Source organism: Podarcis raffonei, chromosome 8 (genome assembly GCF_027172205.1).
Source record: "Podarcis raffonei isolate rPodRaf1 chromosome 8, rPodRaf1.pri, whole genome shotgun sequence".
Taxonomy (NCBI): domain Eukaryota; kingdom Metazoa; phylum Chordata; class Lepidosauria; order Squamata; family Lacertidae; genus Podarcis; species Podarcis raffonei.
In genome coordinates this window covers 29,483,312-29,499,805 of record NC_070609.1, presented here as the reverse complement: position 1 = coordinate 29,499,805, position 16,494 = coordinate 29,483,312, and the positions used below count along the sequence as shown (strand labels likewise).

At 43.7% G+C, this 16,494-nt stretch overlaps 1 protein-coding gene across 2 annotated transcripts in view; it reads right to left on the bottom strand.

Moving 5' to 3' along the window:
• LOC128418806 (protein argonaute-1) overlaps positions 1–16,494 on the bottom strand; it is a 50,199-nt gene that overhangs the window by 19,462 nt on the left and 14,243 nt on the right. Inside the window, exons 2-10 of one of the 2 annotated variants that reach the window (XM_053398856.1) lie at positions 12,164–12,353; positions 8,991–9,111; positions 7,913–8,094; positions 7,168–7,304; positions 6,205–6,339; positions 5,897–5,984; positions 5,191–5,338; positions 2,856–2,975; positions 83–205 (exon numbers count right to left, since the gene is read on the bottom strand). In XM_053398856.1, coding sequence (XP_053254831.1) covers positions 83–205; positions 2,856–2,975; positions 5,191–5,338; positions 5,897–5,984; positions 6,205–6,339; positions 7,168–7,304; positions 7,913–8,094; positions 8,991–9,111; positions 12,164–12,353 — 1,244 coding nt within the window. Of the gene's footprint in view, positions 1–82; positions 206–2,855; positions 2,976–5,190; positions 5,339–5,896; positions 5,985–6,204; positions 6,340–7,167; positions 7,305–7,912; positions 8,095–8,990; positions 9,112–12,154; positions 12,354–16,494 lie in introns of those variants that run through there. The other variant, XM_053398857.1, reaches the window with a different exon arrangement.

The window sequence follows — 16,494 nt, the reverse complement described above, 5'->3', positions numbered from 1 at the left end:
ATATTACTACTGGTCAGTTACCCTAAGAGAATCTGCCACCCCCCCCCCACAACGAGCACTTGAGAGACCCTTGGGTGCTTACCCGTCCTCCATACTGTAAAATTGGGGCTGGCAGGACACGCCCAGTCACTTCAGTCATGTCATCCTTCACCTTTATGCCAAACTCCTGTATGTATGGGTCCAGGTTATAACTGGCGTTCTTCATCTGAAAAACAAGGATGGTTACATTTTACTGAGTGCCTCACTTTCTGCATCAACTTGCTGTGCTTTATGCTGCTCTAAGTTGGCTTTTCGCTGATCTTTCTGCTTTGGTGCTTATGTTTTGTTTTAAGGGCTCCTTCTGAAAACAGAATTTCCTATTTTATTGTCTATGTCCACGGTGGAAAGCTGAAGCTGGCTATCGGCTTGGTTCCTCAGTTGCCCCACCCACCGTGGTGACACCAGGTGACTACTTCAAAGGGGATAACTCAGCTCCACTCAACTTATTGGTACCAACAGTGCACCCTCCAAAGGGCTTGTTCTCAGTGCTCATCAGCTGATTGGTGCCAAGAGAAAGCCCCATCAGCTACACTAGGGAATTCTCATCAGGAACTTCTAAGGCAGCCAGTCTTTATCTGCCCCACATTTGAATTCACATATTATGTCAGGTGTGGCGCAGGTGGTTTGGGACAAATGGCCTCACATGCCTAATTAGGACCCCTGCCAGGCCAAATTAGACTCACAGGCCAGAAATAGCCCACAGCTCATCTATGTATACATACTGCACAAATAGCTTTTTATTTTTCACATATAGTAACACACAAAAATTACAATACATAGAATTCATGGGAGGTATACATGGAATTCATGGGTGGCGCTGTGGGTTAAACCACAGAGCCTAGGAGTTGCCGATCAGAAGGTCAGCAGTTCGAATCCCCGCAACGGAGTGAGCTCCCGTTGCTCGGTCCCAGCGCCTGCCAACCTAGCAGTCCAAAAGCACTTCAAAGTGCAAGTAGATAAATAGGTACCGCTCCAGCGGGAAGGTAAACGGTGTTTCCGTGCGCTGCTCTGGTTTGCCAGAAGCGGCTTAGTCATGCTGGCCACATGACCCATTGGCTCCCTCGGCCAATAAAACAAGATGAGCGTCGCAACCCCAGAGTCGGTCACGACTGGACCTAATGGTCAGGGGTACCTTTACCTTTAATACAATGCTACCTTTTGTGCCATTATTCTTATTTATATAATACATAGGAAGAATCTGAATAGCAATGTGTTGTTTCATATTAAACTATCAAGTCTCTCCAGTAAGGTTATTGTGAAGCTGCTGCTGAGGTTCCAGTTTCACAACTTCCTAACCGTAGAATGAACCCAAAGCACCCCCCTACAAAATCACCTTCCATGCTTGTCTGTCTCATCAGTTGTACTTGCTTTGTCAATCTTTCCATTAAGGCATTTTGCTGCATTACAATTTTCCACTCTTGAAATGTTCCTCTCTCTTGTTTTCTGATTTCTTGCTATTACATGTCTAGCTGCAGCCAATAACATCAATAAAACCTATTTATATGGTTCATCTGAATGTTGGTCATCAAATATAGTAAACAATGCCAGTATCAGGAAAGGATCTATGTAGTAGCTTATTATTTTACTACATTCCAGTAAGATTTACCCCCCAAAAAACTTGTATGACATCACATCCCCACCACATATGTACGTATGTGCCCAATTCTGGGCACCCACATCGTCAACATACAGGACTCACTGCATATATTAAGCTTAGTGTTCTCAGAGTGAAGTATCAACAATGTGTGAGTTTAAAAGAACCTTCTCTCTCTCTTTTTTGCTGAAACTAACTCAAGGGGTTTCCTTTCCACATCTCTTTCCCATTTTCCATTGTAATATTGAAATTTAGTTTTAAACTTGGCTGGAAGAATGATATATAAATATAATAAAATATATTTATCCAAACAGAACAGGCTTTCCAACAGCTACACTGGCAAAAAAGAAACACTACTCGTAAGAGTGGAAAATATAGGCAATAGTTTAAACAAAGCAAGGGTTTGAAAAATAAGGTAATGTTACAAGCTGTAATGCTTTAAATGAAGGATTTGCTGAACAAATAATCTTAATTGGGATACAAGAAGGAGAAGTATGAGGAGGTCTGAGAAATTTGTTATCTAAAAGTATGGTTTATGAATTTTATGCCTTTGTTTAATGTTTCTGTTTGTTTTGTTTGTTTGTTTGTTTAAAAAATTGGAAAACTTAATAAATATTCTTTTTTAAAAAAAATAGTTTAAACAAAGCATGGGCAGCCAACAGTCTTCAGGATAAATAACACTGGCCTGGCCTGTGAAAGCTCCTAGTGGAACACTTCAAATGATTAAGGTGCTGGGATCTGTCAATGGATCACAGAAAGCTCTACCCAGGTAATGGCAGGATCGCTTCACTTCAGCACTGGTTCCATAAGATCTGGAGGGATTTAGGTCAAAGGTTTTGTAGCTTTTGTGGCTAAACACTCAGAAAGCCCCATACTTCCTGCCCTGCCGCATCCTAAAATTCTGGTAGATATGAAGAGATACAAATACTGACAGTAACCTAGAACTCCTGAAGTTTTAAAGTACATGAGTTTTGGTTTGAGAGACTCTGCCATCACTCTGCTGGCAGAAACTACCCGAGTTGTTATGGGGTTGGGTGGAGGCAGATCTCTGCCACAGCCAACCCCACTTGAATTGCACCACTAAGTCATAAAGCTTTCACCGTCCTCAGCAGCAGTTCACATACCTTCACTCGCAAGTTGCCAGCCCAAAAGAACAGAAAGTTCACAAGCGCTTGCCGCTCTCCCCCCCCCTCACAAGAGCAAAAAGACAAGAGGAACATACCAGCCGGCTAATCTCCTCTTGCCTATCCGGGGCAGACCTTGCTGTTGCTTTGATCATGGTGGAGGTCTGATTGTCCGTTAGTTTCTTAATGCACCGCTGGCCAGCCACAATGTTACATACCTGCGAAAGACATTTCTTTTTAATTGTTGTTTTCGTTAAATTACTATCTTGCCCTTTGGCCCCAATACTGGTCTTCCAGATGGACAACAATGAAAGCATAAAACAAACACACACTTAAAACTCAGATCAATGTCAGCAGCAGCATATAAGAACACTTATGGAAAACAGCAGCAGCTTCCAGTTAATCTGGATCAGCCTGCCCCAACCCCCTGGAGAAACAAGGAGTCCTCAGTACACCAGGACTGTTGCTCCTTCTTCAGAAGGAAGTTCTACAAAGCTGGCACCACTACAGAGAAGGCCTTGATTCTTGTGTCAATCAGCTTAACTGCCAATAGTAGAGGACCACAAAACAGGGCCTCTCTGGGGGACCGCAATGCAGAAGGAGATTAATACAGGATATACCGTATTTTTCCGTGTATAAGACGCTCCCTATTTTTTGGGACTCAAAATTAAGAAAATGCACTGTGCACTATCCGTGTATAAGATGACCCCTTATTTTAAACTTCAAAAATTTAGGAAACAATATAGTCTTATACACAAAAAAATATGGTACATTAGAGGAAAACATAAACTTTGCCTGACCACAGCTATGGAAAACTTGCAAATATAGCTAAATAGCTCCTGAGTTGGGAACCAATTTCCCATAGATTTTGTGAGTGATAATGGAGCACTTCAATTTGTAAAACTATTGTACTAACAGCCCTCTCAGAATCTTGGACAAACCATTAGGACAGCCATGCTCATGGGCCAGTAAGAGACCATTGGGCACTGGTTCACACGTGAACATTAAGCCATGGTCAGAAACAAAGCCATGGTTTACCATGAACAAGCAGTGTGCTAGTGCATGCTGCCCAATAGAAGCCGCTGTGCTCCTCCCTTCCCATAGTTGGGGGGGGGGGACGACCATGGAGAAGCCGACTTAGCATTCTGTGCAAGCCAGCATTCATGGGTTCCTTTTAAAAAAACAAAACCTTGGCTTCCAGTAGTAGTTTGCAGAGAAACAATGAGTGCTGTTTCACACATTAGGTGAAGTCAGCCATTCTGTGGTTTTGTTGCCCACTTCTGGAAAGGGAGGTACAAAACAGGTGCAATTCACTGGCATGCACCAGCATGCTACTTGTTCATGGTAAACCATAGTTCATTTCAAACTATGTTTTAGCAGTACGTGTGAACCAGACTAGTGTGACTGGCAGGTTCCTGTGTTCCAATCCACCATGTATCCACTAGTCACTACTGAGTCCCACCTACCCTTGATTTGAGCCAAGCAGGCAGAATTTGTGCTGAGTACTTGGCATGGAAAGGGAGAAGGGAATAGGGGCATTGCATTGAAATTATTCACAAAGGGGACTTTAAAAAGCAAGGTGAATGGGCAAGATTATGAGCCTCCAATTAGTTTCAGAGCATTTGCTAAGGGGAAGGATTTAAAAAGATTGTCCCCTCCTTTTCCTTCTCCACCTGCTTTCCCTTCCTGCATCTTGTCTTTTTAGTCTATAAGCCCTGAGGGTTGGGCTTGTGGTTCTTTTCTGTTTGAAAGACATTATTCGTCTGAAAAGCAGGATAATAAAACACAACAAAGTTAAATTTCAGAAGATGTGACAGGCTGCTCTGAGCATAGAGGGCAAGATTCATAGAATTGTAGAGTCAGAAGTGGCCCTGAGGATCACTGATCAACCCCTGCAATGCAGGAATACGCAGCTGTATCATATGGAGGACCAAACCCTGAAAACTTGGTGTTATCAACACTACATTCTAACCAGCTGAGAAATCCATGGGACTTTTAAGTTTAAAGCAAGCAGTCAAGATTGGTCAAAGTCCCATGGTTGGGAAAGAAAGAAAATTCAGCTTATTTCTTTTTCATTATATATTTATTATATATTCTTTATTTATTATATTTATAATATATTTATTATATATATTTTTATTTGTGTATAAAGTTGCAGTGTTTTGTTTTGTGTCTCTGTGATTAGGCACTTCTCCTTTTTTTAAAATTTGGTTTTCAGTAAAAATTAAAAGTCTTAAAACCACTGGAGGCCAAAGCACAAAAAGGTTCAAAAGGACCAGAACGAGTACAAAACAGAACATAACTGTTCATGCAAGGGCGCGCGCGCACACACACACACACACACACACACACTCCCCCCCCCCCACTATAACAGCAAAGCCTTTAGGTATTTCAAAGCCATCTCCCCATCCCATTCCAAAAACGAGTTTTCACCTCCAGAGGTAGATATGTGTGCTTCTGCTCTTGGCCGACTTGAAGACACGGCAAGTGGGGGTACTTGAGCTGGAGGTTGTATTTCTGCTTGAAGTACTGCGCTACTGTGCACTCCACCGTCTGACCGCTCTCCAGCTGGAGAGGGAACCTACACAGAAGAAATCCACAGCTGTTTAGAGAGCCCGGTACAAAACCAGGAAAAAGACCTCGAGCCTCTCCAGACTGATTGGTCTTGCAGGTGCACTCTACGACTTGTATTGCGCATTAGTGGTGAATTTATGCTGGACCATCCACACATCATTCTGCTTTGTAAGTTGTTGTGTGATGCTTCCCTAACGTTACTGCGTTATTGCTATCTGGAATAGCACCCTTGCCCTATAGGGCAACAAAAGCAGGACAAACAACAACTCCAAAACATGTGTATTATGAGAAGTTGCAGGATTTCATCAGGCTTCAGGACAGCTTTCCCCACACTGACAGTTGAAACAAGTCACCTAGCAGCAGTGCACACTTCTTCCAAGAAAGTGCCCATCAGTCAGTTCCCAAGGCTTCCTGCATCACCAGACTAACAGTGTTTTTTCTCATTCCCCTTTCTAAATGCTACCCAACTGATGCTAAATGTCACAAGGTAACACAGCTCCCCCCCGAAACACACAAACACACACCACAAGTGTCTCTTCCCCTTCCCCCAAGCTAACAGCCTTACGTTTGGTGGCTAGCCGGCCTCCGAGTAACATTACACACACGGTATTTCCTCTTCATCTGCCCACAGTGAGTCACCTCCACTTTCAAACCTATCAAAAGAGAAAGACATCCATTTATCAGCTTATTGATCCAGTCAACATATAAAACACAGAACGCAAAGGAGGGATAGGGTGTCCCAGACTTTCCACCATGGCCTCCAAAATATTGCCCCTCTTAATTTTGCCTTTTGCTTTGCATCTATTTCCTTTGCGGCCCTGAAAGAAAACCACTTGCCAACTAGGGCCTTTTAGAGTCTCTGCCCTCTTTTACCTTTGATCTCCTTGGTGAAACGGACTCTCTGAGAATCAGTCAGGGGCTTCGGCTGCTCATCAATGTTCCGGATGTCGAGCACCTCACACATGAACTCAATCACGGGCTGGGCCTTGTAGAAGGCTGTCGCTGATACTGTTGTGGAGTGAGCAGATAAGAGTGCAGGTCAGTCCAGGCAACAGCAGCACAAGCATCACGGTCATTTCTTGACTCTCTTTCTCTAGGGGTGCTTCCAGACTGCCACCATTTTGCAGGAGGGGTTCGAGCGCATACCAGAACTTTAGGTTTATGCAATTGACATGGATTTAAGTACTGTCACCCTAGCAGAACAAATCCATTTTTAAATGAATTTTTTGCAGTTTGGAAAGTGACAGAGAAAACTGCGGGATAAACAAATGACTAGTGGAAAAACATGTAAATACTCCATAACGAAACCAGGATGATGATGATTACTACTACTAGAATTAGTATACCACCTTTCATCCATAGATCTCAGGGCCATTCAGAGCATAAAAATACAAGATATAAACACAAAATTTGTAATAAAAACAAGAGCCAAAGAAGAACCCCCTCCCTCAAAGGCTCTAGAAAAATCAGATTTTAAAAAGCAATGCAACACTTGCAGAGAACCAGATAAGTTTACTTATGTTTATATAATACATTTTTGCTCTGCCTTTTATGAAGCTGCTTAGGGAAACACCAGCCATGCATGCTGTCAGAAAACCTGTGCCTGTGAACTGTCAAAATAATCACTACAATGCAAGCTACATCTGACCAGGTTCTTGTTGTCCATTGAACCTATCACAACAGTTAATTCAGGCACCTCTGGTGAACAGGGCCCCAGAGAACCTAAGAGGCATTGTCAACAATCCTTTTTCAACGACAGACTTCTGGTTGGGTATTCTGAATGTTTTACAGTGATATTTATATATCAGGGTTACATTACTGCATGCATTTAGTTACCATCAATATTCAGCATCATCTTCCACATAGCGGGCCTAACAGACTGGTGGAACCCAAACCAGACCTCCCGACCACCTCCCAGCGGGTGATAGTATCCTTCAGGGGGAGAGAAGAAGGAACGGCCCACTGGCGTGTACCTGGGGAGGCCAAAGAAAATGAAGAACATTAGCCCATGCTATACCCATGTAGGACAGCAAACTTTGATATTTGAAGTCTAGACTGAGGCACAAAAACGCTTCAAGAATGTCCCTGGGCCTCAAATCTTCTTACAGATTCGTCACTAACATAAATTTTGCCCAGCTCTTTCCTCATACCTAGGCACTATTTACTTGGGGTGGGCAGTCTTCAAGGTTGCAAGTTAAAGGATTTCCTTGCTCCATGCATGCCAATCCAATCACTTCAATCTATAGAACTTGCACCTCTACAAGTGCCAAGCGATGTCCATTCCGCATTTGAAAGCAGTCGTTTTCCTTTAATGAGGCAGCATCTGTGCTTTGGAACCCCCTGCCTATTGATATTATGTAGGCACCATCACTGTACTCTTTTAGACACCAGCTGAAGACTGTGAAGAGGTGTGAGAGAGCTACTCCCTCACAGAAAATTCCACAAAAATACAACTCCCAGGGCCATGTTGGCTTCATGGATGTAATATATCTGTGTGAAAACAAGATAAAGGATGTGCCCAGAGTTGTGTGCATCTTACCTAAAAAAATAAACTAAAGCCCTGACCACAAAAGTTAGTTACCTCATGGAGGCCAGGTGCCTCATGGCAACATCAAGGGCTTGGACAGATTCCAGCGGAACAGGAATCTGTCCGCTCACCAGGGCCTCGTGAAGCATCCGCCAGCTCACAATGGCCATCCACTTGATTGAAACCTTGAATATCCTGTCTTTGCCTTCCCCTGGAATTGTCACCTCAAAGTCAACCTACAAACAAATGACAGAAAAATAAACCAATTTCTTAAAATTGTCTTTTATTGTGTGTTATGATTTGCATTCCACAGTAGTTAGGTTGTAATACAATAAAATACAAGGAAAGAAAGAAAAGAACCATTTAAAAAATAAATATGAATATTTAATTCAGACATGCTATGGGCCACCTGAGTGAAGCTCATGGAGTACCTGCGGTCCAGAGTTTTGTGAACCCATACCCTATATGGCATGGCATGGAACTATGGCTTTGGAACCCCTGCCTTAAATGGTATGGCATGGAACTATGGCTTTGGAACCCCTGCCTTATATGGCATGGCATGGAACTATGGCTTTGGAACCCCTGCCTTATATGGCATGGCATGGAACTATGGCTTTGGAACCCCTGCCTTATATGGCATGGCATGGAACTATGGCTTTGGAACCCCTGCCTTATATGGTATGGAACTAGAACTAGGAGTGAAGGATTGAAGAAAAAGAAGTTGCATTAGTGAGTTTGTTAGGCCTGTTGTATAGTCATTTTCAGACAGTGAAACAGTTGCGGTTAAGCTCCTGCTGTCTCTGGCATTCATTAAACACAATTCCAGCTGAAAGCACAGTGCTTTGCAAGTCCCTTTCAGCAGGGGCTTGAGTTCAAGTCAGGATACAAAGGGAGAAAGAACTGGAAACACACTTAAGAGTGTGTTCCCAATTCTTTCCTCTGAAGCTGGGTTGCCAGACATCAAGGTGATGTCAAGTGACTGACATGTAATTTTCAGTCACTGCCATGTTGGATGGACAGCAGAGATAGAAGGGAACACCAATGCAACTTCTTAATTCTCCTGATCCTTCTGGCTTTAAAAAGGAGGGTGCCTGAGGAAGCCCAACCACCCAAGAGAACACTGCCCTCTTACCCTTTCATTGCCAATGGGCAGGGCAGTGACTGTATAGATGTTCTTTTTCCCATCGTACACCGGCTTCCGATCTCCAAAAATTTGAGGTTTGAAGTGTTGTACCATGTATTCCACAACCTCCCTGCAGAGAGAGAGACCAGGAGGGGAGGGGGAGGAAGAGAGAAGCTAGAAGGATTGGCTAGCAGGTTCACAATTCCAGTAAGAAACTAGGACCAGATGTATGACTGGACTGGGAGCAGCCAAGCTAGAACACGAGGGAGAACTCAGGATCATTTGAGTCAGTGGCTGGTGCTGGAAAAGTTTAAGCCTCAACATGCAGCAAGTGGAAGGTACTACTCTGCTGAGTAAATGAGTGCAATAGGCTAAGCACCCAGACTTTACCAAGACTATCTAATACAACAACTTCGTATTGCTTGGCCAATCACCTCGGCTGATCTTGTATTTTCCCTCATTCCCATAAGTGATGTAACTTGTCTGGAAAAAATTTCAATTGGAAAATTTTCCTTATGTAAATCATAGTGATCTGCATCAGGAAAAAAAACCCTGATTGCATTAGAAAATTTACTAATGCCCTAGAGAGCAATCTAATAACGCATGTTTATTTTACTGGAATTTAATAAACAAAGCTTTAAAAACCATCATAAATTGCCAGGCTTGTTTAACATTGTGTTTGCAACAGGCATTCGTTCACTCTTATTAATGAACATTTGAACAGGACATTTTCCAGCCCGAATCTCAAGATTCCCATTCACAAACACTGCACAGCAGCCAATGAAGTAGTTGTGAACTCCACAATTCTGCAGAAACACAGCAAAAGTGACAGAATTTAATGCTTTCATCGCTAGACTGAGACAGATGGGTTAACCTGAAGTGGCAAAAATGAGGTAGAATGCTTGGTAAATGATTTGTTTCTTTATCAGGTTTCTTGATCGCTCTTCACCAAAAATGGTCACAGGGTAGTTTACCAAAAGAAAAAAGAAAAAAAGGCAATATTGGATAAAATAAGCAGAAAAACTTTTAAAAATCATTCTCGGAAATTACATAAATGTATGCAATTTATAATAAAAGGCCTACCAAAAAGAGATCTTTCATCTGGCATCAAAACAAATTTTATTATTTTCACCCTTCCTCCCAAATATACAGCTAGGGTGAGATGCACTTCAGGAGAGGTCATTCCAAAGACATGGAGCCACCACCATTAAGGCTCTACCATGCATCCCTGCATTATGCACCTCGTTTAACATACGGATGACCCAGAAAGCAGCCTTTTATCTTAATGCAGGGTAGGTTGATACTGGAGACAGCATTCTCTCAGATATTTGGGCTGCAGATCATTCAGAGCTTTAAATGTTGTCTTAAGCACATAGTTTTGTGCCCGGAAGGTAACTGGCAACCAGTGTACCTGCTTGAGTTCTATTCCTCTCCACACTCTGGCTGCCACATTCTGCACTTGTCGCAGTTGTTGAATTGAGTTCAATGGTGGCCTCATAAAAAGTGTGTCACAGAGTGCGGCTAACTGTACCCAGGCTATCCCTGTCCAGAAAAAGACTGCAGCTGACACACCAACCAGTGAAGAAGTATGAAATTTGTATTAATGTTTTCCTCCAAAAAAAATCTTATTTTTAATTGCCTTTGATGATATGCTAAGTAAGTTTTCTAAAAAAAATTATTTGAATAATTTTGATGTTTATCATAAAAGTTACTTAAGCCTATGGGTAATGCCCTGAAATGATCAAAAGCAACATTGACCAGGCAAATACTGACAAGTCATGGTCAAGCATGTTTAAAGTAGACTTGGTCAACCTGGTGCCCTCCAGATGTTGTTAGACGACAGCTCCCCTTAGCAGTATGGGAACTGTAGTCCAACAACATCTGACGGGTTGGACTTTAAAGCATTGCCATTAGGAAATAAGAAGATCAAGCATTTCTCCACTTAACTATTTTTTATTTTTTATTTGTAACTGGCCTGACTGCCAGTTTTTTTTTTAAGGTAATAAATAATGTTATTGCATTTTTACTTCACGCTACCCAAAGGATAGGGCGATATATAAATTTCTCCCACCAAAAAAAAAATATGTACCATCACAATAACTGCACGAAGCAGGTGAGGTTGGCTGTGCGCAACCTGTCCATCTAATGAACTTCATGGATAAGTAAGGACTTGGACCTGTGTCCCCTCCTTGGTCCTAGTCTGACATGTTGGCCTGTGCCACTGATGACTGCTTGCATTCCTAGTTGCAATATGCTTTCAGTTATAAGCAGGTGGCCAGTGGGGGCACACTTGCCCCTGACTGCTGCAAGGCTAGGGGACAAGTAGCCCATGTTCCTGTCCTTGCTAACAAATGGCACCATAATTTTTATTTTTAAATTACGCTGCCCTCTACCTAGTAGCAGTCTTGAAATATCTGACCAGCATGCCAACTCTACAATGCCTTCAGCTGACATCTCAGAAGCCTGAGTTTGGTATCCAGGAGCGGGGGAGAGTGAGCCTCTAGAGGTCTCTCACGCCTTCATGGATAGCCAAGCCAGAATTATGCAAGTTAAAAGAGAACAGGTACAAAATTTAATCAGCTGCTCTACGCATGTGCTCCTTGCAGAATTTTCATTCTTTAATTCAGATAACTCTCAATACTGACCTTCCCAAGCAAAGAATTAAACGAACAGCAGAGTTTTAAACAGCAGTACAATTGCCCAAAGCCTAAGGATGGCTATTTTAAAAGCCTGGGACCGCAGCCAAGATCACACAGCTGCTGTAAGCTGACCAGTGATAGAGCCCAAAGCCCAGTTATCTCTCAAGCCGCCACCGCCAGCGCATGGCCAGAGATGGGGCGAGGAGAGAGGCCGAATTCCCAGTGTGGGCGGAGAGGAAGGAAGAGAGAGATGCTGCAGGAAAGCCACTTCACTGCCGGTCCAAGCATCAGCTTGCAGGGTCAGCTCCCACCTGTGCAAAACGCGGCAACTTCACTCGTAGCAAAGCTAAATAGTGCCAAGTATCCCACTGGGCAGAAACAGCTGCAACAGGTGTGCTTGGAAGTGGGGCTCTCAGAACTAGCCGGATGGGGGAGGAGAAGAGATGCAGGGCTCTGCATGCGTTTTCTCCAAGGCCTATGGCTTCTTCCCAGTTAAAGGGCTGGACAAGAGGAGAAATTGCTAAACGCTAATACTTGCCTTACCTGTTGACTCTGCGAGGGCACTTGTCTGGCTTGATGTCAACTTCATAGTGATAGACGTCAATCTTGGGAATGTCTACTTCAAAGTAGTTGGCTAAGAGTTTGATTGGCTTCCCGACAGTTCCTATCCCGGGCCGGCGAGGAGCTTGAAATACCTGCTGCAGGGGTGGCAGGTAAGTGCCTGCAGCGGTTGCTAGACAAAAGAAAGAGGAGAGGATATTTTAAAATGTCACAGCAGTAGTCTTCAATCTTTCCAAACTGAGGACCAAACTTTAGCCTACACACACATCCGGGGACCCATTACTTAATATGTTGCCATGTATTTGCACAATGGGGTACTGCTATTGTGACCCATCCTAGGTCAGGCTGTGACCTGCTAATGCGCCCAGACCCATCAGTTGAAGACCAATGCTTTAGATCAAGGGTGGTCAACCTGTGGCACGTCAGAGGTCCCCATCAGCCTCAGCCAGCATGGCCAAAGGAGTTGTAAAGGTAAAGGGTAAAGGGACCCCTGACCGTTAGGTGCAGTTGTGGCCGACTCTGGGGTTGCAGCGCTCATCTCGCTTTACTGGCCGAGGGAGCCAGTATACAGCTTCCGGGTCATGTGGCCAGCATGACTAAGCCGCTTCTGGCGAACCAGAGCAGCGCACGGAAACGCTGTTTACCTTTCCACGGGAGCAGTACCTATTTATCTACTTGCACTTTGACGTGCTTTCGAACTGCTAGGTTGGCAGGAGCAGGGACTGAGCAACGGGAGCTCACCCCATCGTGGGGATTCGATCCGCCAACCTTCTGATCAGCAAGTCCTAGGCTCTGTGGTTTAACCCACAGCACCACTCACATCCCACAAAGGAGTTGTAGTCCCAAGTAAATGATTGAGACTGCAGCCAATGCTATATAGGAACATTGATTAATTATGGGAAAGAGTGGCGCAAAGAGCTTTCCAAAGAGATGGCAAGTCTGAAGTTCAACTACCTGTGACAATATGACCTCAACACTTAAAAGGGAGTCAGCACTGGATTTTTAAGTAATACATCTCCACCTCATCCTGGCATAATGCACTCCCACTGTAACCTTTCCCTCAATCTCTGATAACCCAGTTCCACTGGACAGCCCTCACCTACCAAAAGCAATTCCCCAGTTCCCAGCCTAATTCCTGGGGCCTCTGGCTGCAAAGTTTAAACACAGGAATGACAAACGAAAAGCTCAGTTATAATATTTTTAGGCCTGTCAAATGCACTAGTGGTGGTAAGATAGACACAATGCATGCACCTTGGTGGTTTGTAGAATACAGAGGCGTTTGGTCCAGAAGGTTGGAGTGTTGTTGTTTGGCAACATTGGAAGGGTGGGGTGGGGGAGCTCAAACCAAAGATTCACAATAGATTGATTCAGAGAACAAAAGGAGAAAAATGAACCTGGCACCAGCCAGTAAAGCTGAATGATGGAAGATTTTAGACCACACATACATAGTTCAATTGCAGATTTCGCTTCCACCTTCTCTGGTGGCTTTACAAGGGGTTTAGGCAAATTCATGGAGGACAGGCTACCAATAACCACTAAATATTATGGCTAGGTACTATTACAGTATTGAGGGCAGTATGCACTAGAGGGGGTGTTGCCATGCTCAGGTCTTGCTTGCAGGCTTCCCATAGTCACCTGCCTGACCACTGTGAGAAGAGGGTGCTGGATCTCAGTTAAATTATGGAATTCGCTGCCACAAGGGGTAACAATGGCCTCTAAAGTGGACACCTTCTAAAGAGGGTAACACAAATTCACTAAGGATGAGAATATCAATGACTACTAGCCCTGATGGCTGTGTTCTGTGTCAAGGACTACTAGACCTCCTCTGTCAGAGGAAGTATGCCTTTAAATAACATTTGATGGAAATTGCAGGGTGGGAGAGTGCTGCTGTGCTAGGGGCCTGCTTGTGGCCTTCCCACTGACATCTGGTTAGCCACTGTGAGAAGAGGGTGCTGGACTAGATGGGTCACTGGCCTTATCCAGCAAGGCTCTTATGATATTCTTAGGAGCTGCCTTTGATCGGACCAGACTATTTGTCTGTCTGGCACAGCATTATCTGCTCTGAGCAGCAACATCTTCCACAACCTGGTGCCCCCCCCCCAGAAGTTCTGGACCACTGCTCCCAAGATTCCTGACCACTAGCTGTGCTGGGGGTTGAAGTCCGAAAGGGTACCAGTTTGGCAGAGGATGCTACAGGGTCCAAGACAGATATATATGCACACACAGCTCCTATATATTGATTTTAATGGAATACGCCAGCAATTGAGCCAGGAACCTTTCTGCATACAAAACAGGTGCTTTGCCACTGAGTTATCCCACTCTAAGCACTGTTTCCTACTTGGCAGCAGAATTAAGTGGTACAAGTCATGAGGCTATACAAAGTGAGCTGTACCACTTCAGGATGATCAACACTATTAAGGATTCTCTCACTTTTTAAAACTTCCTGCAATAATAAATCTAGTATGTTGGTGATAAAGGTCTAACCCACCTCTCTCTCCTGCTTTTTATTTGTAGGATCGATTTTTATTTTTATTTTAAACCATACACACAGCAGTAAGAAAAATAAATGTCATTCTACCTGTGGTCTGCACAGCCCTTCTCTATACCACTCCATTCTGTGACTATGTGAAGATTCAGGTAAAGTGTGGTGATGATTCAGAGTACAGAAGGGAAATCTCGTAGAGGGAAATTAGCTCTCTTCAACTACTCTTCCCAGAGAAAGAACATTTGGGAAGGATCAATTGCATGCTGTTCTTTTTAAGTCAAGTCACTCGCATGCAATTCTGGGAAGCAATAGGTTCCACCCTACAATCAATCTCAACCTGCCCTTTAACCTACCGGCTTCCCCAGTGAACAGACTTGGGAGTCTGCTCCCTTACAAGGTCACCCAGAGGCCAGCATCCATCTCTGAAGAGCCCTCTCCAGACCACAAACTGCTATTATCAGCCCTGCATCCCACCCAACACAGCTCTCCAGAATTGCAACATGATTTACAAGCCTCAGCGAGGAGGGTGCTTTGGTGTGGACAATCAGTTCTTGTTGTATGTGTTTAATATTACATTTTAAAATTTCAAATGAAACCTTGCATTTAGTTGGCAGGTCTTGGTAGTGGTTATGCTAGATTCTGGGTGCAAAGCAAACATTGGGTTGGCTCCAGACTAAGTTAGCAGAATTTGGGTCCCAATGAAATAAGTGTGACAAATTAGTCATTACTTATTTATGTTGTAACTAACTTGTCCCAACTAACTTGTCCCACTGATTTCAGTGGAAACTTAGTGCAACTAAATTAGGTGACAACTAGCCAATTATCTGCCTTGATTTTCTTGAAGATGATGAGGATTAATTGTCCTTTGGGATAATTTTAAAAATAAATGAATCAGTAGACACCATCAACCAGCCTGACCATCCACAGACAAAAATTGGCAGCCCACACCACTTAGGAAAAAGGACTAAAACAGTGTTCTGTAGAGCAGGGGTGGGCAGGTGGTAGACCCCAATCTACCAGTAGATCTCTGAGTGACTGACAGTAGGTCAGCCAGGGGTTCTGACCCCCAATTCTTTAACAACAGCAACAGCAGAATGGGTTTTCCCAACTAAATTAGGCCACTGAAATGAATAAAGCGAAGTCGGAGTTGGCCCCTTGGGCAAAGGGACTGTGAACTCGCTTCAGTTCCTAAGCTGAAAACAAATCCTAAGGTCAGGACATGCTCACTTTTCTTCAACTCAAACACTACTCTCTTTTGCACCTGGCTCTGGTTGCTAGCTCTTATAATAAGCAACAAAAAGCAATTGGATCAGCCTAAAGTCTGCTCAGCCCTGCAGTAGAAACTGTTTAAACCCAAAGCTGCCAGATACCCCAGCAGAAGTAGAAAGTTTCAGGAGGTAGAGTTAGCCATTTCTCTGCCTGGGACAGGATCCCAAGTAACACACCCATTCACACATCTCAAGGACCAGCTCTGGAAAGAATCAGGAATGGTTTGTTGTCTTTTAAGGAAACTATTACTGAGATGGCCAGTTCCTTAATCACACATCGCTTATTTTCTCCTCCCTGGTGTGTGTCTCCCTACCTTATACTGACCATGCTCAATTGTGGGGGGGGGGGGTTTGCTCTTCCCTTGAATTGTTAGAATACATTGTTAGTCTAGTACATTTAATTTTGTTTATGTGCTTTACTTTGGTTCAGCTGTCAACCAAAGAAGACCTGCACCACTGCCTGGCCTGCTGAAATTTTGCACACACTTAATGGAGAGTAAGCCCCAATGAACGCAGTGGGACTTACTTCTGAGTAAACATGCAAAGGATTTGAGTAGCAC